This window comes from Aquarana catesbeiana, linkage group LG07 (assembly GCF_042186555.1).
Source record: "Aquarana catesbeiana isolate 2022-GZ linkage group LG07, ASM4218655v1, whole genome shotgun sequence".
Lineage (NCBI taxonomy): Eukaryota > Metazoa > Chordata > Amphibia > Anura > Ranidae > Aquarana > Aquarana catesbeiana.
Window position 1 is genome coordinate 14,901,518 of NC_133330.1, and position 26,772 is coordinate 14,928,289.

The following is a 26,772-nucleotide window of genomic DNA, read 5'->3' on the forward strand; positions in this document are numbered from 1 at the left end:
GATGAAAGGTTTAGCACTGGGGAAACACTTTTTGAAAGATAAAAAGTGCATTTTATAAACATCTATATAGATCAGATCAAAATGAGGGACAAATGAGGGGGGAAGAGGGACAGCGGGACTTTGCTCCAAATCAGGGACAGTCCCGCAAAATCAGGGACAGTTGGGAGGTATGTATATATATATATATATATATATATATATATATTTTTTTTTTTAAATTTTCAGTTAGTTTAGTTTAGCAAAAAATAAAAGCCCCCGTGGTGATTAAATACCATCAAAAGAAAGCTCTATTTGTGTGGGAAAAAAAAATGATAAGAATCTCCTATGGGTACAGTGTTGCATGACCGCGCAATTGTCATTCAAAGTGCGAGAGCGCTGAAAGGTGAAAATTGGCCTGGGGCAGGAAGGGGGGGGGGTAAAAGTGCCCGGTAGGCACGTGGTTGAGGGGCTTTTGCTTCTGATCACCAAACACTGTCAGCGTCCAGGAAGGAGTCATCCAAAACAAGAAGACTCGCTGCTCCAGGTGAGGTTTTGAAAGCCCGATGATCTGGACAGGTGCCCGCCTCGGCTCGCCTCCGCATATAGTCAAAAGAAGAAATGGCCGCACTCTGTGCTCGATCGAACTTCTTTTATTCGGAACATCCCAAAGTGTTGACAGAAAGCTGGTAGGTGCATTTCGCACACTCCAAGTGCGCTTAGTCATTACCATTACCATGACTAATGACTAAGCGCACTTGGAGTGTGCGAAATGCAGGACTTTCAAGCATGCCCCCAGTGGGCAGCATTCAGTATAGGTGATGGTGGATATGACCTCAGGGGGGGCATGATATACATATGAATGCTGCCTTTATTTACATATCAATGCAGCTGGCCACCACTATTTCCATATGAATGCCGGTTATTTACATGTAACCACAGGGTCTGCAGGTGAGTTATCCCTACACAACAATAGGGCGGCATTAGTACCAGCACTTCACACTGAGATATTGGGACACAGCACGGGACTAAAACTTCAAGGGACGAGGGAATTTAAACCAGGATAGTTGGCAAGTATGAGGCAGCTGCTTTGGGCCCCCACAACAATGACAGGGCCCAGGGCAGCTGCCCCTTTTGCCCTGCCTTAAAGACGGCCCTGCCCGTGTACATTAGAGGGAAACCCCAAAAGACTTGATTCTTTCATTTTAATTTTTTTTTTTTTAATTATTATTAGTTTTTTTGGTATTGAAGTTTTTCCTTTTTAGTTCAAAAACAAATTTTGCTCAAAGTTCAGAAAGGAGTATACTACCAATTATAAGGATAATGTCCAGGAAAGAGAATTACTGATACGTCCTAATAAATTGGAGGATCTTTATGGAAGAAATTTTGTCCTCTGTAGTCAATCCCAGTAAGGCAGTACATGTCCCCGGGGGTTCGTGGATGGTTTCAATGTTTTAAAAAAAGGTGTTCTTCAGGTTTTTCTCTCAATAGGGGAGACTCTGACCATCCCAAGTCATTGTTTTTTTTGTTGTTTTTTTGATAATATGTTCCCTCCCGTGTTTTCCATTCACCAGGGTGGAGTCACCTGTGATTAGGTAATGAATTGTAAGAATAGCTCCGGAACAGCCCGGGGTGGGACGCCTCCTGATACAGCATAGAATCACAGCCTGAGTTAATTACCGTGATACATTGAGTCTGCCCTGAACGAGGATAAAACTCAGAACCAGAACCAGGATCACCATCAGGACTAACCCCCCCCCCGGATGGGAACCGTCTATGAGCAACTGTCTAGAGTCAACTTCTACAAAAGCTGAAGGGTACGCTCCTCTGTCAGGTTTGAATTGCTTCACTTCTTGTTCAAGTGGCATGGGGACAGAGGACAGGAAGTGAAGGGAAATGAATTATTTGCCCTTTCTCAAGATAGCAACAGCCAGAAATGCTAGGGGGGGGGGTGTTTATCAAAGTGATTTCTCAGCAAAATAAAGCCTGGAGACTTTGGGGGGGGGGGGGGGGTTAGTTTGGATCGAATATGAAAAATGAATTAAAATTGGTTTGCTGCGCTCAAATACAGCGTAGTTCCTCTTTAAGGTTTCGCAATGTTTGTTTTGTTGTTATCTGTGTCTTGTGTCCAGGTGACACCAGCTAACTAAATTTATTGCTCTGGTGTCACTGGAACAGGAAAAGAGTGGAAATATCCTCAATGGACTCACAGAAAGCTTGGCCCTCAACTGTCCCTGATTACGAGGGACTGTCCCTGATTTGGAGCAATGTCCCTCTTTGCTTCTCATTTGTCCCTCATTTTGGTCTGATCTGTATACAGTGGAACGTGGTTAACGAGCGTTTCGCAATACGAGCGCTGTATTTTTAAAAATTTGTAACTCGGTTTGCGAGTGTTGTCTGGCAAAACAGCCACGATTTAGGCCAAAGCGTGTGCAGTACCGCGTTTGGCCTGAGGTGGGGAGCGTTGGAGCCCAGCGGCGCCAATCGCAGCCGATCAGCGCCATTCGGAAGTGCGCGGAAAGGCCCGAGGACATCTCGTCTGACCTGGGCAAACCTCAGAAAGACTCTGTTCCCGAGGATTGCCGAGGTCAGACGAGGTGTCCTCGGGCCTTTCCAGCTGTTTCCGAGGCTCTCCGGTGCCCCCCCCCCCACCTCTGGCCGCATGCGGTATTGCATGCCATTGAAGTCAATGCGGAACAAATTATTTTCGTTTCCATTGACTTCAATGAGGAAACTCGCTTTGATATACGAGTACTTTAAATTACGAGCATTCTCCTGGAACGGATTATGCTCGTAATCCGAGGTTCCACTGTAGTTGTACATAAAATGCGCTATTTATCTTTCAAAAAGTGTTTCCCAGTGCTAAACCTTTCATCCAAATTCTAAATTGCTGCAATTGTAAATTTCAAAAGCCAGTATAAAGGAATTGCAGTGGCAAAATAAAAGCACTTGTGAGTTTAACTAATCAATTTTTTGTAGAATTGTCCTTTAAAGGAACGTGGCATGGGGTGTGTCCTATGCCTACACACTTTTGCTAATACGTGTCCCTCATTCCCATCCCAAAAAGTTGGGAGGTATGCAGAAAGCAATTAAAAAAAACTGAAGTTTTAACTATTTTCCAAACTTAGAATAAAAAATGTTTGAGCTATAGCTAAAGAGAAAGTAAACCACTGCCCTTTTTTTTTTTTTTTGTTTGCAAAGTAAACTCATAATGTGCTAGTATGCATCGCATACTTACCTGCAAACGAAGCCCTCCACCAATGCGTTTTTACTGCTGGAGACCGCATCCATCACCCATCTTCCTTCTGGGCTGTGTGACTGGCCAGAGCCGCGTGACGTCACGGCGCAGGGCTCTGAAGAAAAACCACGGGTGGCCGTTCCTTTAGAGCACATGCACGGATGATGTCATCGGCTGTATATAGAGTAAATATCTCCTAAACGGTGCACATTTAGGAGACATTACCTGTAAAGCCGCGTACACACGAGCGGAATGTTCGACAGAAAAAGTCAGACGGAAGCTTTTCATCGTATATTCCGATCGTGTATAGGCCTCATTGGACTTTATTTTTCGAAAATTCTGACGGACCTAGAAATGGAACATGTTCTAAATTTTTCCGATGGAACCAATTCCTGTCGGGAAAACCGCTCCTCTGTATGCTGTTCCGACGGACCAAAAACGACGCATGCTCTGAAGCAAGTACGAGACGGAAGCTATTGGCTACTGGCTATTGAACTTCCTTTTTCTAGTCCCGTCGTAAGTGCTGTACGTCACCGCGTTCTTGATGGTCGGACTTTGGTCGGACTTTGGTTTGACTGTGTGTAGGCAAGACCGCTTGAATGGAATTCTGTCGAAGTTCTGTCGGAGAAACGTTTGGAGTTTATTCCGACAGCAAAACCGGTCTTGTGTACGCGGCATAAGTAAGCCCTGTTATAGACTTACCTATAGGTACAAATAATCAATGAAGTTTACAACCACTTTAATCCGGGGACAACAGTAGACCTGTGGGGTTAGGAAAGATGGACGTTTTACAATGGGTTTTCTACTGGACTCTATTCCTGTGCATGACATTGTATAACAGATGTAGTATACCATACTGCCCGACCCAATTATTACTCCACCAACCCGTATCCTTAATCACCCCAATAACATGAGACCACACCAATCTTTGGAGTAAAACATGGCCGAAGCAGCCTCCTTTATTAACCAATAATATTTTAACTTTTAACATAACCGTAAAAAACATCTGTCATAAAGCATATCCCTTGCCCAGCGTTGGTCTTTGACGGACACCTCCACCTACTATCAGATTCCACTGGCACTGCGGTACCTTTAAATATGTTAATAGGCCTCTCGCCGACATGCTGACTCTGAGACAAACCACTGACCGCAGTGCACCCATTAATCACTTCCAGTTAAACCCCTGTTAACTGGAATACCACCATCAGGACCCATACCACCGATGGGTCCCGAACTCATCCTTCCGAGGTGTCTTCCTTCTCCCGCAAAGACCAACACCCACCATAGAACCCAACAGGGGAAAACCTTACCCTTGGGTGCCCCTCAGGCATGTACTGGCCATTGGGACTACAGGGAGTTTCCCGGTGGGCCGATGGCTCAGTGGGCCGATTTCAGTGACAGTGGACCGCTGCCTCCCTCCAGTCCTCTGTCCCCCCCCGCAGTGCTCACCTCCTCTCCCTGGCTAGTTATGCAGCGCGCCTGAATACAGACATGATGCTCAGGAGTCAACACTTAGAAGCTCATCATACGATCTGGAAGGAGGGCGGCCTCACTTTCCTGCCTAATCTTGTTCCATTGGGGGGGTGGGCACCAAACTGATTCTTTGCCCCAGGTGAAATAATGTCTAGCTTCCCCACTGGTACTGCCTATAAGAGAAATAATGTAGAACGGCTAATAGCTAGTGGGGGGGGGGCTTGGGTGGCAAGCCGGCATGGGAGAGACCTGTCAAAGTGGGCCAGTCTGGGTGAAGTCCAGGGCCAAATTTTTGTCCCAGTCCAGCCCTGGTGCCCCTCCACACCCTCAATGCTCTCTGGATGCCATCCTGCAGTCCAAGAGCCCACATATCTATCCCCACATCATTCAGGTGTACCCCATCCCTTCTCAGGTATCTCCAGGTATCCACCTCCAATTCCCAATGCCTGATAGCCAAACCCCCATTCCAAACAACAAATTGGCTGATTTCCCGATTAACTTTTTTCCGAGCCATATTAAGTCTGTCAACTGACCTAGCTAGACGCCAATTAGTCCGAGCAATCATGTCAGACCAAACGATCACTATATCGGGGAAGGCCATGCGGAGCCGCAAAAGATCAAATCTGATGTCTCTCGATATGTCCAGCATTGACCTTACCCCCAAATCATTGCTACCTACGTGCAGAACTAATATGTCCGGCGGCCTGTCCCAACGCGCAAATTTGTGCACCTCTGGAACCACTCTACTCCATAGCATTCCTGGCACCCCCAACCACCGTATACATGCTTCCCGTCTGTAAATGCCCAACTGCCTCCCTTCCGGCCTAACATCACCCCATTTTGCCCCCCAAAACACATACGAATGGCCCAGTGTCCAGACCAATCTCTTCCTTCCATCTAAAAGAGAAGAAAACAAACTCCAAATAACCACAGGCTCATCATCACACTAGTACAAATCCCAAATCTCTCCCCCCCTGGCTCAGTCTACCAACAGGTGGGGCCTGACATAAATCTGGAACCTCTGTGATTCCCACCTGCCGATGCGTTTGACTGCATCATCCATTAATCCACTCCTCGCCGCTTCCGTAGCCACCCCTATTCTAAAGGAAAGGGATGAGAATTCCTTCTCATCCCAAATCCCTTAAACCCTTTCGGAACACCGCAATGAATTGGAATGGCAACAAGGGGGACCCATTGGAGTGTATAAGAAAAGTCCCTACTACCCCCGGGCGCATAGCCAAAATTTCTTCACTGCCTCCACCGCACACAACGGAGACCCAGGCAAAGAAAAAATTTGCACCTTCTTACCCTTACCCCCTTGATCCGTCTTTGATCGCCGAACGATGAGGAACACCTCATCCTCGGTGCAGCATACCTCGCGATCCAACATGTCCCCATGCACTATTTTAGATGGGCTAACCAGCTCCCCAATCCTGAACGCCCCAAAAAACACCAACGTAAAGGCCGTCCTAAATAACGCCGCCTCGTAGGCCGATGAACAGAAGCTCCCCAATTGATCAATCAACTTCTGTAAAAGCTCAAACGACACCGGGGCCTGGTGTCCCCACGTTTTTGAGAGCACTTGTACCCCTTCAACGCTTGCTTCACTCAGAAATGTTTAGTGAAGCCTTGACACCCCTTCAATTTAAATTAGAACGCCAATCCAGCTAATTGCTTATCCAGCACCGAAACTGACACCCTGTTTTCCAGGTTTCAGGACACAAAATAGAGAACCAGAAGGCGAACTTCTGGCCCGTTCTGATCCACCTCCGATTGCTGCAGCAGGGTCATCCATTCATGCCATACCTTGCTGTAGGCCACCCCACGTAACCTCAGTCACTGACCGTCTAATCCATCCGGAGACGACCCCAAGGCTATCTTCCAAAGCCATTCGGGACAAGGAATCCCGTGTTGCTCCGCCCCCAGCACCAACTCCCGGAACCTCTCCCACTGAAAGCGAGACAAGGCGTCAGCTATGACCTTCTCCACTCCCAGAAGGTGCACCGCATAGATAAAAACATTAAGTTGCAAACACCGCAACACCAAGTGCTGTAACAGGCGCACAACTGGTGGTGACGAGGCGGACACCTTATTGCTCACCTGCACCACCCCAATATTATCCCCATGGAAACGCACTTTTCGGTCCCTGAAAGACTCCCCCCACAACTCCACAGCCAGCACCACTGGAAACAATTCCAGTAACACCAGGTTGCGAGTCAAACCAGTCTCCTTCCAAGTGTCCGGCCACGGGCCGGCACTCCATTTGCCTTGAAAAAAATGCCCCGAATCCTGATGCCCCGCCGCATCCGTATAAAGTTCCAGGTCAAGATTACTTACTGGCCCAGACATCCACAAGGCCCGTCCATTGAAAGATTCCAAAAACTAGTGCCACACTCTCAGGTCTTCCCGGTGTTCCTTAACTAATCGCACATAATGGGTAGGAACCTTAATCCCTGCTGTACTCACAGACAGCTGTCTGCAAAATACTCTCCCCATCGGCAATATGCGGCACGTAAAATTCAACTTCCCCAGCAGCGACTGCAACCTTCGAAGTTGAACCTTGCACAACCTGAATTTCCTCCTTAAGGGCCAGCAACCTGTCCTCCGGCAGCTGGCATTCCAATGCTCCGGAATCCAGAACAATGCCTAAGAAACTCAGCACCGTGGTCGGACCTTCCGTCTTTTCAGGTGCCAGCGGGATCCCGAACCTGTCTGCGATAGGTTCCAACGTGGTCAACAGCACCGCGCAGATCTTTGAAGCGGCTGGGCCTACACACAGAAAATCATCCAAATAATGAATGATCGAATTCACCCCTGACACGTCCCTGGCCACCCATTCCACAAACGAACTGAACCTTTTGAATAGGGCACAGGATATAGAACAGCCCATGGGCAGGCAGCAGTCTACGTAGAATGCGTTCTCCCAGTGGCAAGACAGGAGATGAAAAATCGGGGTGGACCGGCAGCAGCCGGAATGCCGATTCCACATCTGCCTTTGCCATCAAGGCACCTTGCCCATACTGGCGTACCCAAAACACCACCACGTCAAAGGACTTATAACAGATGGTACATTCCTTTGGATCAAAAGCATCATTAACTGACCCCCCCTTTTGGGAAAGAGAGATGGTGAAGGAGCTGGAATTTATTGGGCTCTTTCTTGGGCACCACCCTCAACGGAGACACTACCAAATTATCCAACAGGACAGATGGGAAAGGGCCAACTGTGCGTTCAAGTGCCACTTCCTTCCGTAGTTTCTCAGAAACCCCCTCAGAATGTTGCAAAGACGAACGCAAATTCCAGGACCTGGGAGGAGCCTTAGTCAATGTACATGGTATGTGAAACCCCTCCTAAACCAAGTCCCAACACCCGTGCTGATTCTCTATCCTGGTACCTAGCGAGGAAAGGCTGCATCCTTTCCACCTTCAATGGCGTCTTCCCTCTTGTTACTAGCCTCACTGGACCGCCCTTTTCCTTGTTTTAAAACAGCGGGACACAGGGTGGGCACCCCCGCACCCAGAGCACTCATGCTTGTACTGGCACGAACCCCCAAATTTGCACGTAGCCTTGTTGTACTTCCAACACACCCCTTTTTTCTTTCCAGCCGATTTTCCTGGGGTAGCAGCTCCCCCGGCCCCCCCCTGAAAAAATTGATTTGGAGCCCGCGCCGGTGTCATGAGCTTCATCCAGAGACTAATGTCCTTGTGATCCCACCTGAGCGACATCCGTATTTCTCTGCAATGCCGGAACCACTCATCATACCGCAGCCATGCAGTGCCCCCGTAGACTCTATAGGCTTCACCCACGGCGTCCAAGTAACAGAACAGCGCCAGTGTTCTGGGTTTTTTTCCCCAATTACACTGGCCATAATGGCAAATGCCTGCAACCAGTTTGGGAATGTCCTAGGTATCAACCTGTATCGCCTCTTCTCTTCGTCCTCCTTATTGGACTCCTCTGGCTTCACCCTATCCAGGTTGAACTTCTCTAGCGGCAGTAGTGAAAAGATTTCCACGTACTCACCTTTCCAGATCCGTTCCCTACCTCTGGCTTCAAATGCGCTCCTAGTGGACCCTCAAAATACACATAAACTTCACACTTAGCCGAATCGGCAAAGTGGACTGCCTCCTGTTTGCTAGCGGCCTCCCCCGCTGCCCCCGCCTTCTCCCCACCAGTGGACTTGTCTGCAGGTGCCACCTGTGCTTGCCCCGTCGCCGCTACCGCGGGAACCACCGCCCTGGGAACAGGAGCAATCTCCGCCCTGCTATCCCCTGGGGCCCCCGGTTCCTTTGTGTGGGGTACCCAAGCCGCCACCAGGCCGACTTGGCTTCCCGCCCCGTCTCAAAACGAGTTACCAAATCCTTCAACCCCAGCAAAAACCCCTGTAAGCCTGTATCAACCCCGGCAGCATTGTGTCCGCAGACCAAACTCACCAGGGGGGGCCCTGCCAGTATGATCGCCGACCCCACCCCCCTTGGCCCAGGTACCCGCCATTTCTGCAGCCCCCACATGCTGACCCACATTAGAAGAATTAGAATTGGTCTTACCAGGTTGCCTAGGAAGGATCCCACCTGCCGACGGTCCCGCCTCCATCGCTGCTGATTATCCACATGGCTTCACCTCATCTTCAGATACTGACAGCTCACCCTCGGATCTCTGCCCCGATACAAGTTCACCATCTGCCAAAAGCCCTCCGGATGATGTCACTCTGGATGCTGCAGATCCGCGCTGCTTTGGACTCCACCCGGATCTGTTCACAGATTTCTGCGTCGCTTTGCCGCGTCTTGCTGGGCTCACTTCAGATCCCACCGCTGTCTCCGTCCTTGTCGCCATCTGGCCTGACCCTCCTCTAGCATCATCATGGCCGCCGGCTGCAGTTTTGGAAGGTCCGGTGGCTGCTTTACTCCCCAGCCGGAGCTCCGCCCCCGCAGCCCCACCAGGTGCGGAGCCCGCACTGTCCTTAACCTGTTGTCTAGAGGGCCCGTGATTCGCCCTGCTGGTCCCTGCAGCCGTGCCTGCTCTCATTCTAAGATGGGGGGCGGGATGCTGCTTCGCTGGGGGGCCCGAAGGGACCCCGATGGGACTCCCTGGCTGCCGCTGTTGTGGCCTGAGGGGGGGGGCAGGCAAAAAACGCTCTGGGGGCCTGGATCTTCGCGCCCGCGTGGATTCCCGCCCCCTCTCGTACCTGCCACCACATGCTGGGTCCCCAGCACCGGTGCTAGTTGCTCCTGGAGCCAGTCAGCTACTCTTGTCCCCGCCTCCTCTCTCATGCGCTGAAGGAGCAGCTCCACGTCCGCCATGTTAGCTCCTCCCTCGTCTCCCCACCCAGCAAGCCGCCTCTGCGCTCTCCCACTCCCAGCCCTCAGATGGCCAGTCACTGGCGCAGCTGTATGTGTATAATTGGCCTAATCTGAGTCTGTTACCGGCTCCCAGCGATGCGGTCTCACCCATCAGATGTGCCACGCTCTGTAATCTTTTTCTCCTGCGCCGTTGGTGACGCTGGGGAGGGGCCAGGTTCTTATAACCCCCCTGAAACCCCTCCCCCCCTTTCATCCCCACCAATACCTTCATCTCTCTCATTTCATTACCCCACTGTTTCCCCTGTCATGCCAGCCCTACACTACCCCTTCGTTCTCGCTCCGGGCTTTTCTTTACTGTGATTTTTAAATTTGTTGTACTACGTTACAGCATCCCTTTCACTTTAAATGATATATTCTGAACAGGTAGTAAAAAGAGCTTTAAAACAAGACCTCACTGACCCTCTTTTTTTTTTTTTGCTGCAGGCACTGTGGAGAAATTCAGCTTCACAGTTCACAACAGAAGCAGTGAAATCTCTGTCCTTAAGACAAAAATGATGGGAAATCCCAACTTTTACAGTTCTCATCAGAACAAGAGATGAGGGTAAATCTTTCACTGTGGTCTCTTCTGTTCTGGTGACATCAGGAGAGCAGAACGTCCTTCACTTTGTAAAGATCTCTTCTCATTTCCTGTTGCGTCTCCTTTTTTCTGTGCGTTAACATGTAGCTTTCTCATTTCTGTTTGTAGGTCCTTCTAAGCTCAGTCTCCATGACATTCTCAATGACAACCCTCTTCATCCTCTCCTGGGTCATGTTGGGTCTCCATACCATGGCAGTTGATTTGCAGTCATCTAACATGGAGACACACAAGCCCACCGTCCGTCCCGTGTTCAGCGGTCGCCCTTTCATGGTGGCGTGGAATGCGCCCACTCAGAACTGCCAGCTCCGTTACAATGTGTCTTTTGACCTTCGACTTTTTGACATAAACTCAACACCTACTGAGGGTATTGTGGACCAGAATCTCACCCTCTTCTACAAGAAGCGTCTGGGGCTCTACCCTTTCTATGATGAGTACAATGTTTCCGTCAATGGAGGTGTGCCCCAAAATGCCAGTCTGCGGGCTCACCTGGACCAGATGTTGGTCGGGATTAACAAATACATGCCGTCAGTTAATAAAACTGGATTGGGGGTCATTGACTGGGAGGAATGGAGACCCATTTGGGTTCGGAACTGGAATAAGATGGACATATACAGGCAAGCTTCCCGGCAGCTGGTGGCTTCTCGATATCCCAACTGGACAAACGAAAAGGTGAACAAGGAAGCTCAGAATCAATTTGAAAAATCTGCCCGTGAGTTCATGGTAGAAACACTGCTGCACGCCAAAAAGCTCAGACCCCGCCAGCTCTGGGGGTATTACCTGTACCCAGACTGCCACAACTATGATTACTCAACCAACTGGAATAATTATACTGGCAAGTGTCCCAATGTGGAGATGGTACGTAATGACCAATTATGGTGGAATTGGAAGGAGAGTACTGCCCTTTTTCCATCCATCTACCTAGACTCCGCTCTTAGGTCTTCTGTGAATGGTCGCAAATTTGCCCACTACCGGGTAAAAGAGGCCATGAGGATGGCACCACAACACACAGGCTACACTCTGCCTGTTTTTGTATATACAAGACCCACCTACAAAGAAAACAACAACCTTCTTTCCCAGGTAAGACAACACAATGAGCGATGTACACCAGCAGAAAGGTCCTTCCTGCTCTGCCAATAGTAATCACCACCTACACAAAGGAGAGGGATGGTATAATAAGGGTTCAGTTAAGCAAAACTATGGGGAGTCCAACAACGTACCCAACCCAGTCATTTTCCCGGCAATAAAGAGCTAGAATGAACATTCTTTTATCCCATCTTAGTGCTGTTGATCTCCTGCATCCTCTTATGGCCACTTCCTGTCTACATGCCCTCAGTCCAGTATTGGCTGCATGTCATTAACCTGGACCAGCTTCCTGATAGTGACAGTGGTGGACAGTGTGTGTTGAAACAGGCACTTGTATTCTCCACCAAGGCAACATGTGACAGGGTGACAATGCAAGAGCAAAACTGGGAGACAGTTGTCCCCCCATAATACAGCCATTCTGAGCCTGGGTTCAGTGGAACCCTAGGGTTCCTCTAGAGGTTGATGGGGGTTCCTTGAGCTGTGACTGATTGTCCTTCCATTTGACAATGCCTGCATACTATAGTTCCATCATGACACCAATTATTTTTTTTGCTAGTAAGGAACATTCTTCCCACTGACCACCAATGTAAGAAGCATTTTTTCCTAATTTCAACGAATGTAGGGGCATTCTTCCCTCTGATCACCAATGTAGGGGGAGCATTCTTCTTACTGACCACCAATGTAAGAAGCATTATCCCACTGGTCTCCAATGTAAGAACCATCATTCCCACTGACCACCAATGTAAGGGGCATTTTTCCCACTGACCACCAATGTAAGGGGCATTCTTCCCACTGATCACCAATGTAAGGGGCATTCTTCTCACTGACCAACAATGTAAGGGGCATTCTTCCCACTGACCACCAATGTAAGGGGTATACTTCCCACTGAACACCTATGTAGGGAGGCATTTTTCTACTGGCCACTAATATAAGGGGTATTCTCTCCCTGAAGATCAATGTAAGGAGCATTCTTCCGACTGACCACCAATGTAAGGGACATTCTTCCCACTGACTACCAATGTAAGGGACATTTTTCCCACTGATCAGGTTGAGAGAGGCTGCCATAACAGGAAGTGCCTCAACAAGGACCTCCATGGCAGGATCACCAGTTACTGCTTTAATGAAAGCTGCAGATTTAAAAAAAATATTGAAAATGACTTTTGAAATGATCTTAAAGCTTATATGAGATTTTAGTGGCTAGGTTTACATTTCCTTCCTTCATTTCTCCAGAATCTACCAAACACTAACATGTTGTGATTGGGTGGTGTGACCCTTTAATTTGATGGTTCTATATTCTCTTCTAGAGGGTGCACCAATGAGTTAGGGTCCATTCACACCTATGAAGACACGTTGTAGGGAACACAGTAAGGAATGGGAATCGACCCTTCCTTCATCCTTGTTTGTTGCTCCAGGTCTTCATTATATTGCGGCATTTTTTTAGGAATATAATGTTTCTATGTGATTCATTTGGTTTAGGATTTCAATATTCTAATCAATGATTTTGTATTTTCTACCTTTAGATGGATCTCATCTCCACCCTCGGAGAGAGTGCAGCGCAAGGGGCGGCTGGGGTGATATTTTGGGGTGATGCAGAATATGCCAAGAACAAGGTGAGTGTATGAAGACCCATATTTGTGTGTTCTGATCTGTTACTGTGAAGGTGTGCATTGTCACGGGGAACCAAGAGTTGACTGGAGAACACTTACAGTGCCAGCGTACATGGTATACGTTCATCTCTAAGAGTAGAGGCCCACCTTAAGTTTGAGTATTCCCCCACAGCAGACATGGTACCCATGTGTGTGTAAAGTGAACCTTTAACAGAGAGCCTAACGTAGCCCAAAAGAACCCATGTGGGGTAGGCCTCACATGTGATCTAGTACTTGGCTTTCAACAAGTTAATGGGTAAACATGGAAGACGTGACCAACAACCTCACCACTGCCCCACCTTCCCACAAAATTGGTTGGGTTCCAAAAGAGCCAGGGGATCCATATGCGCAGGGACTGGAGCTGGGGACCAAAATAGAGTTCAAGCAAGGTTCTTCTAACCTTTTCATTCACTAGAGTTGCCACATGGCCCGGTCCTGAACCAGACAGTCTGGCTTTTTAACTACAGTCCAGTCCATGGGCCATGAAGTCAGAAAATGCTGCCTCAGTAGGCAATAGCCTCATATACATATCAGATTTGTAGGACAGGGGGGTGGTGGACCTTCATGGTTATTTGGTGGAGCTTGGGCTAATGTTTTAGGCAATGGGTTAGTTCCCCCAAGAACCATATGCACAGGGACTGGGGACCAAAACAGAATTCAAGCAAAGTTCTGTTCATTAACTAGGGTTGCTACATGGCCCCGTCCTGAGCCAGACAGTCTGGTTCAGGAATATAAAATTAAATCCTTTAAAAATCTTGGATAGGGTAGCTGTGTGATACTCCAGTAGAAACACAAGGACACTTCTCACTTTTTCAAAGCTTCTCAGAAGAGTCCCTCTAGCAGCAACTAGGCAATGCTGGGACACCACAGAAAATACTCCAATTTGAGCAAGAACTGGCACTGATGCACAAGGGATAGTAGCAGCTAACAGTCACTAGGATCCTACAGTGAAAAAATACTCAAAAACACCGCGCTTACTCTATAATAGCAGCTCGCACACAAAATAAGGAAATTTGTAAACAGTATGGGTATATATAGTGCAGCGCTAGTTTGGATCACAAAAACATGTTAAAATGACAAAAAACAGATGTATTCAACCGTTTGTTCGGATCACATTACATTCAGAATAGTACCGAGAAAGACCTTAATAAGTATCTGTTTGCATAGAAAATCTGAGGATCAATAGAGAGTCCCAAACAGGTGGTGGTGTCCAAACACCGCGTAGATGAATTGAGAGAGGCAACACACAATAATAGGATCAGAAAAATTAAATGTATCCCACCATTTTGTTCATAACATATATTCAAAATGGTACTGAGAAGGATTTCAATAAGTATCTGTTGCATAGAAAATCTGGAGACCAGATAGAGAGTCCCAAACAGATGGTGGTGTCTATACACCGCGTAGATAAATCGAGAAGAGGTAATACACAATGATAGAATCCCCCGTATGGAAGCAATGCATGCTTACCGGAACCGTTGGACTCACAGAGACATATATCCCCTGAGTCAGAAATACTTGTGTTGCCACCGGGCAATGAAGTAGGATCTCCCGATGGAACAATATGGAATCCAGATGTCGTTTCTAGGGCTCCCGACAGAATTCTTTCATGTATACCCCGATTTCGTGGTGGCTCCTTAGCTCTTCCTGCCGGGTACTGCACTGTAGGGGGAGACTTTGTCTTTGTCTCCCCCTACAGTGCAGTACCCGGCAGGAAGAGCTAAGGAGCCACCACGAAATCGGGGTATACATGAAAGAATTCTGTCGGGAGCCCTGGAAACAGCATCTGGATTCCATATTGTTCCATCGGGAGATCCTACTTCATTGCCCGGTGGCAACACAAGTATTTCTGACTTAGGGGATATATGTCTCTGTGAGTCCAACGGTTCTGGTAAGCCTGCATTGCTTCCATACGGGGGATTCTATCATTGTGTATTACCTCTTCTCGATTTATCTACGCGGTGTATAGACACCACCATCTGTTTGGGACTCTCTATCTGGTCTCCAGATTTTCTATGCAACAGATACTTATTGAAATCCTTCTCAGTACCATTTTGAATATATGTTATGAACAAAATGGTGGGATACATTTAATTTTTCTGATCCTATTATTGTGTGTTGCCTCTCTCAATTCATCTACGCGGTGTTTGGACACCACCACCTGTTTGGGACTCTCTATTGATCCTCAGATTTTCTATGCAAACAGATACTTATTGAGGTCTTTCTCGGTACTATTCTGAATGTAATGTGATCTGAACAAACGGTTGAATACATCTGTTTTTTGTCATTTTAACCTGTTTTTGTGATCCAAACTAGCACTGCACTATATATACCCACTAGGATCCTACACACAGATCTCTACTCACAATGTCACTGGATAATTTGATACCTCCCACAAACTCTCCAGACCAGAACCCCAGTGAAATCTCTCAATCAGTTCCACAAGGGCCAACAGAATTGCACCCAGTGGCGGCCCGTACACTGTGGGCGCACGTGCGCCGCCCCCCCTATCCGTGCACCCGGCCCCTTTCAGGACACCGGACGCATGGATTCCTATGGCGTGGACGGGAGGGGGTGGTACTTTTTGAAGCACCTGTTTATAGCCAGAGGCTCTAATAGGCTTCAAAATTGGGTGGGCTCGGGGGGCAGAGAGTGCGCCCTGATCCCACCCAATGGTGTGACAATAGCAAATACATTTTTTGCTATTTCACACTAACCTTCCTCCCCGCCAATCAGGAGGCAGGGCGTCAGACCTGTTTCCTGATTGGCCAAAGCGCCAGGCCACCCTATTGGATGCCTGGCGCTTAGGAAGAGAAGCGGAGGACTCGGAGACACGCTGGAGCGGAGGTCACGGTAAGTGCCACATTGTCAGAGCCGTGTGCGGCTCTGGAAGCACCCCCAACCCCCCTGCGCCTCTGGCATTGTGGGGGGCGTTGGGGGTCACAATGGCTGCATATGACGGGCACAAGTGGCTGCATTTGACGGGCACAAGTGGCTGCATATGATGGGCACAAGTGGCTGCATATGATGGGTACAAGTGGCTGCGTTTGATGGGCATAATGGCTGCATATGACGGGCACAAGTGGCTGCATATGATGGGCACAAGTGGCTGCATATGACGGGCACAAGTGGCTGCATATGACGGGCACAAGTAGCTGCATATGACAGGCACAAGTGGCTGCATATGATGGGCACAAGTGGCTGCATATGATGGGCAAGAGTGGCTCAGTTTGGGCACAAGTGGCTGCATATGATGGGTACAAGTGGCTGCATATGATGGTCACAAGTGGCTGCATTTGATAGGCACAAGTGTCTGAATTTGATCGGCACAAGTGGCTGCATATGATGGGCACAAGAGGCTACATATGATGGGCACAAGTGGCTGCATTTGATGGGCACAGTGGCTGCATTTGATGGGGGGAGATTCAGTATTTTTCAGTTTGTTTGCGCCCCCCAAAAATTTTGAGCACCAGCCAGGTATATATGATGGGCACAAGTGGCTGCGTTTGATGGGCATAATGGCTGCATATGACGGGCACAAGTGGCTGCATATGATGGGCACAAGTGGCTGCATATGACGGGCACAAGTGGCTGCATATGACGGGCACAAGTAGCTGCATATGATGGGCACAAGTGGCTGCATATGATGGGCAAGAGTGGCTCAGTTTGGGCACAAGTGGCTGCATATGATGGGTACAAGTGGCTGCATATGATGGGCAAGAGTGGCTCAGTTTGGGCACAAGTGGCTGCATATGATGGGTACAAGTGGCTGCATATGATGGTCACAAGTGGCTGCATTTGATGGTCACAAGTGGCTGCATTTGATAGGCACAAGTGGCTGAATTTGATCGGCACAAGTGGCTGCATTTGACAGTCACAAGTGGCTGCATATGATGGGCACAAGTGGCTGCATTTGATGGGCACAGTGAGGCTGCATTTGATGGGGGGAGATTCAGTATTTTTCAGTTTGTTTGCGCCCCCCAAAAATTTTGAGCACCAGCCGCCACTGATTGCACCCCCCAAACTCTAACACAGCTAGGACCTCAATAAGTACTTGCACAGGCAATGAGCAAGCGTGGTAATACAGCTGGACTGCCCAGAAGGGCAGCAGCCCTTCAGGGTGGAAACTTCTTCTCCTGGACATGAACCCGGCTACCTCAGGCCTCAGACAATGTAGACACTCCCCAGCTGCCTACTGGGCATCCTCCCCCAGGGATCAGCTGAGACCACAAAAATATTCAGACTGTTAATTTGACTCTCCCAGCCCACTACATTCCAGAATCCTCCAGATGGCAGGAGGAGGCCGTCAAACCAGCAACCAGTAAAACCCAGAACAGCCCAAAGTAATCACATGCTGCTCCAATGAGTACAGGTAAATAAATTAAGTTTACCTAACCTAACTAGCAGACTTACTAGGAGGGTGCTACATTGAGTATAGAAGAAAGAATGTGGTTAGAAGAAGGTCAATGTGGTAATTAATTTGTATAGACATTAACTCTTATGCCCCGTACACACGGTCGGACTTTGTTCGGACATTCCGACAACAAAATCCTAGGATTTTTTCCGACGGATGTTGGCTCAAACTTGTCTTGCATACACACGGTCACACAAAGTTGTCGGAAAATCCGATCGTTCTGAACGCGGTGACGTAAAACACGTATGTCGGGACTATAAACGGGGCAGTGGCCAATAGCTTTCATCTCTTTATTTATTCTGAGCATGCGTGGCACTTTGTCCGTCGGATTTGTGTACACACGATCGGAATTTCCAACAACGGATTTTGTTGTCGGAAAATTTTATATCCTGCTCTCAAACTTTGTGTGTCGGAAAATCCGATGGAAAATGTGTGATGGAGCCTACACACGGTCGGAATTTCCGACAACAAGGTCCTATCACACATTTTCCATCGGAAAATCCGACCGTGTGTACGGGGCATTACAGTGCTGGCTGGTTAGTTGCTGATCTGGTATTATTAGAAGAATAAGGTGTATTATTGACAATACTCGCATCTGTTTTACATACAGCTGAGGGAATTGTGTGTGTCTTAGGTGTAGAGTAGAGATAAATGGGCTTCTGAAAAGTTCAAAGAATTGTACTTTTATCAAAACATGTCAAAAATTTGTGAAACCTCCGAAACTCTAAATTTCTGTTTGATTGAAGTCAATGAAAACCAATCCAGGCTCCAAAAAAGTGTGTAAAGTAGACCAGAAAAATGGTGCAAATATGTGGACCGTAGTTTGGGAAGCCCCTGGCCTGATGGGATGATAGGGCCAAGAGCATCCCGGGCCACATTGCTTAAAAATTCTACCAGAGGTACTAAGCTAAAGGGGGGTGGAGGGCAGGGCCGGGACAAGGGGTGCTCAGGTGTGATAGGGAGGAAATGCTCAGCATAGAAACTCACTGAGAACTGAGCATGTGCAGAGCTGCCAACAATGCTCTGCAAAATCCCCAACGACAGTGGGGACATGCACAGAAGGGGGCGATAGAGAGCAGCAGGTTAAACAATTTTTTTTTTTTGCAGAATACAGAAAACTAATCTCATTAGACATGTGCAGTTCATTTCACTCCGAACTGAAATTCGGACGAATTTAAGTTTTTCGGAAATTCGGATGTACTGTATTTGCATTTCCGAATTACAATGGCACCGAATTTAAATGAAATTTAAATGACGGAATTCAAATTCAAATCGATTCGAATAGTTTTTGATTCAATTTAGAATGCGAATAGTTTTCAAATTCGAAAAGTTTTCGATTTTAAATAGTTTTCCAATTTCCAAAGAGAATAAAATAGAATAAAAAATAAAGGAATATAATAGAAAAAAATAGAATAGAATAGAAAAGGATATAACAGAAATGAAAAGAATAGAATTGTCAGAAACCATGAATCAGACTGGGACAGAAGTACAGTTAAATCACACTTGTTCAATAATAAAAATAAAAAAAGTTAAACAGATTAAACATAGTCAAAACATAGCCAGAGTTCAGGAACCGGAGCGGATATTCAGACAGGCCAAAGCGTCAGGGAGCCAGAGATGAGCGTAGAAGAACAGCAAGCAGGATCTGGAGTCAGATGGAATGTCAGCCAAGCAAGTCTTTAACAGGAACACAGGAGGGCGTCTCTAGAGACGTGACCAAGGTGAAGGCAGAGATCATCTGGACTGGACGGCTTAAGTAGGCAGGACTGACGAGCAGGATATCATCAACAGGTGAGTCACTGTGGAGAGATAGGAGCTGGCAATTAGCCGACAGCTGAGTGGCCAGCTCAGAGAAGGAAGGGCTGAGCCCAGCCCTGACAAGAATATAATAGAGTAAAACAGAACAAAATAGAAAATAATAGAATAGAATAGACTATAATAGAATAGAAAAGAATATAATTAAAAAAAACCAATGGAATAGAATAAAATTAAGAATATAAACATTTCCCAAAATTCAAAAAGAATTAATTCGAATTTGAATAGAATAGAAAAGAATAGATTAGAATAGGAAGATAGTTATATTCTTTTTAGTCTATTTTGTTTATTTCTATACTATTCTGTTATTTTCTATTCTATTCTTTTCTATTCAAATTCGAATTTCTATTATTGTTTTATCTATTTTATTATTGTATTATCTATTATTGTTTTTTGAATTATATTCTTTTCTATTCTACTCTGCGATTAAAATTTCAGAAGACGGTTATATTCTTTCTATTTTTTTGATTCTATTTGTTTCTATTTTATTCTATTGCATTCGATTCTTTTATTTTCTATTCTATTTTGTTCAGTTTGCTCTATTATATTCTATTATTTTATTTTATGCTATTTTATTTTTTTTCTATTGTATTTTTTTTCTATTCTATTCCATTTATTTTCTATTCTATTATATTCTCTTTGGAAATTGGAAAACAATTTGAATTCGAAAACTTTTTGATTCTGAAAACCGTTCGAATTGGAAAACTATTCGAATTGATTCAAATTCGAATTCTGAAAATTCGAATCGATTCAAATACAAATAAAGGAAACAAATTCTGCAAACAAATTAAACGGGTTAAACAAATTTATGTAAATAACGAATTGAAACGAAACAAAACACATTTTTTTCCTTCTGCACATGTCTAAATCTCATAGTGATGAGCAGGGGCGTTGCTAGGTCTACAAAAGATCTGGGGCTAGAGCCCATAGCACCATAGTAAAAAAAGTCATACGCTTGGGTGTGCATACGCATGTATATAATATATGTGTGTGTGTGTATATATCCCCAGAGAGCCCCCTTACATCAGGGTTCCCAGAGAGCCCCCCACTTACATCAGGGTTCCCAGAGAGCCCCCCTTGCATTAGGGACCCCAGAGAGCCTCCCCCTTAAATCAGGGTCCCAGAGAGCCTCCCCCTTAAATCTGGGTCTCCAGAGAGCCTCCCCTTTAAATCTGGGTCTCCAGAGAGACTCCCCCTTAAATCAGGGTCCCCAGAGAGCCTCTCCCTTAAATCAGGGTTCCCAGAGAGCCTCCCCCTTAAATCTGGGTCTCCAGAGAGCCTCCCCCTTAAATCTGGGTCTCCAGAGAGCCCCCCCCTTAAATCTGGGTCTCCAGAGAGACTCTCCCTTAAATCAGAGTCCACAGAGAGCCCCCCCCCCACTTACATCAGGGTCCCCAGAGAGCCTCCCCCTTAAATCAGGGTCCCAGAGAGCCTCCCCCTTAAATCTGGGTCTCCAGAGAGCCTCCCCCTTAAATCTGGGTCTCCAGAGAGCCTCCCCCTTAAATCAGGGTCCACAGAGAGCCTCCCCCCTGCATCAAGATCCCCAGAGAGCCCCCCACTTACATCTTGGTCTCCAGAGAGCCTCCCCCTTAAATCAGGGTCCCAGAGAGCCTCCCCCATTAATCTGGGTCTCCAGAGAGCCTCCCCCATTAATCTGGGTCTCCAGAGAGCCTCCCCCTTAAATCAGGGTCCCCAGAGAGCCTCCTCCTTAAATCAGGGTCCACAGAGAGCCTCCCCCCTGCATCAGGATCCCCAGAGAGCCCCCCACTTACATCTTGGTCTCCAGAGAGACTCCCCCTTAAATCTGGGTCTCCAGAGAGACTCCCCCTTAAATCAGGGTCCCCAGAGAGCCTCCCCCTTAAATCAGGGTCCACAGAGAGCCTCCCCCTTAAATCAGGGTCCCCGGAGAGCCTCCCCTCTCCTCCCCTTGAGGACCCCTGCAGAGACTCGGGCCCCAGATTCGGGGCTATAGCCCCAAAAGCCACGCCCTAGCAACGCCACTGATGAGTAAGTATGAACAGCATGGACTACACCATTTATTGATCGTTTTTTATGATGTGGGTTCAGTGAGACTTTAACGTCATCTGAAACTCGGGATCAACTCTAGTGAGGGTGACGGGTGTGTACTGAGTGTTAGCGGATGTGAAGATCCATCATAGGGTCTCTACAAACCTTTCTAATCTGGTTCTCTTCTCCGCAGGAAACCTGCCAGAACATGACGTCGTACCTGGATGGAGATTTGGGTCAATACATCGTGAACGTGACCACCGCGGCCTCTCTCTGCAGCCAGACGCTCTGCGGTGGAAACGGACGATGCCTGCGCAAAGAAAATGCGACCAATGCCTATCTACACCTCAACCCCGCCAACTTCTGCATCGTTCGGGCACCCTCGGGGTCCAACGCGTCCCTTCCAATGTGGGCGGAGGGTCAGCTGTCATCGGAGGACATCACATTTCTACGCGCACATTTTCGATGTCAGTGTTACCTGGATTCCCCCAGGAGAACCTGCGGCTTTAGGGATCTCGTGTACAATGGTACAAAATCCTCGGGGTCCACCAGGGACAGCGTACAGTCCTGGATATTAATGGTTCTCTTGTTGATGCTGCTGGACTGGTGAGAAGCCTTGTGGGACAATTTAAGAAGCTCAATGCGGTCGAGCCAAATGATTTCCAAAACTGAGGCATCTAAAGCTAAAACTTTTTTTTAAACGTTTTGGATAGTAATAGAGAGAGAGGTTAGAACCACCTGCCCTTTTCTTTAATAATTTTATTTAAACCTATGACAACTGAACAGTCAAGGATTGCAAGAGAAGATCAAGTCCATATAAAATTATAGAGCACAGCTGACCTACAGTGCCTTGAAAAAGTATTCACACCCCTTGAAATTTTCCACATTTTTTCATGTTACAACCAAAAATGTAAATGTATTTTATTGGGATTTTATGTGATAGACCAACACAAAGTGACACATAATTGTGAAGTGGAAGGAAAATGATAAACGGTTTTCAACATTTTTTTTACAAATAAATATGTGAAAAGTGTGGGGGGACATTTGTATTCAGCCCCCTTTACTCTGATACCCCTAACTAAAATCTAGTGGAACCAATTGCCTTCAGAAGTCAGCTAATTAGTAAATAGAGTCCGCCTGTGTGTCATTTAATCTCAGTATAAATACAGCTGTTCTGTGAAGCCCTCAGAGGTTTGTTAGAAAACCTTTGTGAACAAACAGCATCACGAAGGCCAAGGAACACACCAGACAGGTCAGGGATAAAGTTGTGGAGAAGTTTAAAGCAGAGTTAGGTTATAAAAAATCTCCCAAGCTTTGAACATCTCATGGAGCTCTGTTCAATCCATCATCCGAAAATAGTAAAGAGTATGGCACAACTGCAAACCTACCAAGACATGGCCGTCCACCTAAACTGACCGGCCGGGCAAGGAGAGCATTCATCAGAGAAGAGCCAAGAGGTCCATGGTAACTCTGGAGGAGCTGCAGAGATCCACAGCTCAGGTGAGGGAATCTGTCCACAGGACAACTATTATGCCGCGTACACACAAGCGGAATGTCTGACAGAAAAAAGTCCGATGGGAGCTTTTCATCGTATATTCCGATCGTGTGTAGGCCCCATTGGACTTTCTACTTTGAAAATTCTGATGGACCTAGAAAGAGAACATGTTCTAATGGAACCAATTCCTATCGGGAAGACCGCTCATCTGTATGCTGTTCCGACGGACCAAAAACGACGCATGCTCTGGAGCAAGTACGAGACGGAAGCTATTGGCTACTGGCTATTGAACTTCCGTTTTCTAGTCCTGTCCTACGTGTTATACGTCACCTCGTTCTGGACGGTCGGAATTTGGTGTGACCGTGTGTATGCAAGACAGCTTGAGCGGAATTCTGTCAGAACTCCGTCGGAAAAACCTTCAGAGTTTATTCCAACGGGAAAACCGGTCATGTGTACAGGGCATTAGTCGTGTTCTCCACAAATCTGACCTTTATGGAAGAGTGACAAGAAGAAAGACATTGGTGAAAGAAAGTCATAAGAAGTCCTGTTTGTAGTTTGTGGGAAGCCATGTGGAGGACACAGCAAACATGTGGAAGAAGGTGCTCTGGTCAGATGAGACCAAAATTCAACTTTTTGACCTAAAAGCAAAACGCTATGTGTGGCGGAAAACTAACACTGCACATCACCCTGAACACATACAATGCAGGACCAATGGTCTGGAAGCCTGTGGGAGTGAGGATTAGGGTATTACAGTTTATTCTTCTATCCCTAGACCCAGTTTAAAGTGGAACTTCACTCTCCCAATCAACATTGATCATTTTTAATCGTCATGCTGCTAGCGTTAGTAAATCGATAGGAAAGTATATTATATTTACTTGTTTTTAAAAAAAAATCTTCAGTTACTTCCCGATTTCTTGCCTAGGCAAATGATGTCATACATCCCAGGAGTCTTCAGGAGGGGAGGAAGGGTTTTCTCAGCTAAGCACACCCTCCTGCTTGCATGTCTGAGCTAAGGGCAGATGGATTTCAGGAAGTAAATGTAACAACATGAATCATCAGCCCTTACTCAAGATGGCCTCAGGCTCTAATCATGTGCTTCTAAAAAAAACTACCTTCACTGGAATCCATGCGTCCGTCATGTATATTAGGAGCTGGACGCATGGATTAGGGGGGCGCCCTGTATGGACCGGCCACCACTTTAGGGGGGGCTTTTTTTAAAGTGATTGCTCAACAAAATAAAGCACGGAGACATGGGTGGTTTTGGGGGGGGGGGGGGGTAGTTTACTTTGAATATTGTAAATAAATTAAATCGTGTTTTTGCTTTGTGGTGCTCAGATACAGAGAAGGTCTTTAAGTCAAAGACAGCAACCAAAACCTGATTAGATGCACATTGACTAAAGATTGGGCAACTTCCACATTCGGCTATCAATATGAAGATCGCCTACAATATAATAAAAGGTACAGAACATGCAGTGTCTAAGAAATGGACACACAAATAAAATACAATGTCATGGAGACATTCCCCGTAGGGTGACCACATTTCCAAACTGCCATTCAGGGACACCCCCCCCCCCCCCTTCCTAAAAAAGTATGATTTTTGATACCTTTTTATTCACTATTTGGGGGGTGGGGTGGGATGTCACATCTTCAGCTCTGAGGGGTTCATGCTGGGACCTGTAGTCCTTCACTTTGTTGAGGTCACCTCCCCCCCAAAGTAAAAGACTACCAATCCCAGCATGAACCCCTGAGATCGAAGGGTGTTACCCACAGATTTCACGGATTCATGCTGGAACCTGTAAGTCTTCACTAGTTGGGGGATGGGGGGGTGTCAGATCTTAAGCTCTGAGGGGTTCATGCTGGGACCTGTGTCAGTTTCTGTATTGTCCCGGAGTGAAGGTGTCCGGGACAGACCTGCAGAATGCAGGACTGTCCCGGGCAATTCGGGACACGTGGTCAACCTACTTCCCCGGGCTTCACTCTGCACAGTTATTATCAATGTTCCCTTATTGTGTCAGTATCAAGTTCTGGAAACACCATGTCCTCTACACAAACATAATGGATTCATGTGTTCAAATAACCATCTCAGTGACATACAAACCCCCTCCAGCTACAAATCCAATACCAGCACATTATATACAAATCATTCTATAGTTCTATGGAAAACACAATATGAGGAATGTGGCTCCATCTAGTGGAAGAATAGCAGAATGCAGGCATTGGGTGCAATCAGAAAGATGACACAGCGGGCATGTTGAGAATAATTACTTTTCTTTTCCCCTCCAGAGTTTTTTTTTTTTACAACTGCCCAAAACTTGAAACATAAATCTGCAATATCAAAGTAAATTGATGTGCAAACATTGCAATGCAGAATGATTTGCAGCAGCACACAGATCGCCTGCAGTCTAAGCACAGAGAATCTTACAGTTTCATGACCACTTCTTCTGCAACAAAATGCCCCAATTCTATATGCACAATTATCTAGCATTTTATGCACCAAATAAATAGAAGTGCCACATAAATATTTGTTAGTTTGTTACATGATAGTGGGGCACAGGGCTGAGAAAAGGGGGGACAAGAAGGAGGGGCAGCGGCACTGGGTGCAGTGACCTTGTCCAAGGAGGGGTGGCACTGCTCAGCAGTAATGCCACTGTATGCATGCTCCAGATTTATGGTGGGCATGAGAAACAGCCCGCTCACCTCCAGCTGCTAGAAAGCAAGTGAATGACTACGCATTGCACTGTGCATTCTCCATGCCAACTGAGTGGGGGGACCATAATGGGTGGTATGCCCATCTAGGACATGCAATACAGTTTAGGGGGTACAGTTCTGCATTTTTGCCCCTGGCACTGGGTGGCCCTTCCCTAACCCCAAACCCCCCCCCCCCCCCCTCATTCCCAGGGTGGCTGCTCCTCTATTCAACATTCTAGGAGAATTACAGCACTGGGCAGTGGCGGCTGGTGCTCCATCGGTCGTGGGGGGGGCAGCAGATGGACTTGACCATGGACCCCCTCTCGTCACCTCTGCTTACACCACGCATCATACCCACCCCTGGTCGACAGCTCACTCACCCTGTGCTGTCAGGCTGAGACAGCGACAGCCTCCCCCCTCCGTCTCCTCCGTGTCCCGGCTCCGTTGGTCGGGCTTCCCATGCGTCTCCTTGGCCTTATGTCTCCTCCCTCCTCATAGGCCAATAGGATGGCTTCTCCTTTCGGCCAAACGGGAAACTGGTCTCACGACCCGCTTTCTGATTGGCTGGGAGGAGAATCAGTGTGATAATAGCGAATATTCATTTGCTATTGCCAGGGCCGTCTTTCATATTGATTGGACCCCCGGGCAAACACTTTATTGGGCTCTCCCGAATCCACTTATCAACTATTTGCAGGCAGTGCGGGCTCAAGAGGAAGCTGCATTGGGCCCCACAACAATGATTGGGCCCCACAACAATGACTGGGCCCGTGGCAGCTGCCCCTTTTGCCCTGTGTTAAAGACGGCCCTGGCTATTGTCACACAACTGGGTGGGCTCGGAGCGGAGTGCTGTATGCCCCGAGCCCACCCTTTTTTGAAGCCTATTAGAGCTTCTGGCTCTAATCACGTGCTTCAAACCATGCAACCAGCACCCCGCATGTATATTAAGACTCATGGATGGGGGGGGGGCGGTGCCCGTGCACTCCTAATTAATGGGCTGCCACTGGC

At 47.2% G+C, this 26,772-nt stretch overlaps 1 protein-coding gene across 2 annotated transcripts; it reads left to right on the forward strand.

Moving 5' to 3' along the window:
* The first annotated feature begins 10,731 nt into the window (after positions 1-10,731).
* LOC141102712 (hyaluronidase-2-like) lies at positions 10,732-24,335 on the forward strand. 2 transcript variants are annotated; one of them, XM_073591648.1, is made up of 3 exons: positions 10,732-11,696; positions 13,223-13,312; positions 21,778-24,335. In XM_073591648.1, the coding sequence occupies exons 1-3, from the start codon at positions 10,749-10,751 to the stop codon at positions 22,192-22,194; spliced, it is 1,455 nt and encodes a 484-aa protein (XP_073447749.1). In that variant the 5' UTR covers positions 10,732-10,748; the 3' UTR covers positions 22,195-24,335. The 2 variants fall into 2 exon arrangements, with proteins under 2 accessions (XP_073447749.1, XP_073447750.1); XM_073591649.1 differs by having other exon boundaries at positions 10,732-11,474.
* The last annotated feature ends 2,437 nt before the right edge of the window (positions 24,336-26,772 follow it).

Excerpts from the sequence above, each read along its gene's own strand:
- LOC141102712 (XM_073591648.1), top strand. The coding sequence starts at position 10,749 with ATGACATTCTCAATGACAACCCTCTTCATCCTCTCCTGGGTCATGTTG. Across the intron at positions 11,697-13,222 it reads ACAACAACCTTCTTTCCCAG|ATGGATCTCATCTCCACCCT; the intron begins GTAAGACAACAC and ends TTCTACCTTTAG. Across the intron at positions 13,313-21,777 it reads CAGAATATGCCAAGAACAAG|GAAACCTGCCAGAACATGAC; the intron begins GTGAGTGTATGA and ends TCTTCTCCGCAG.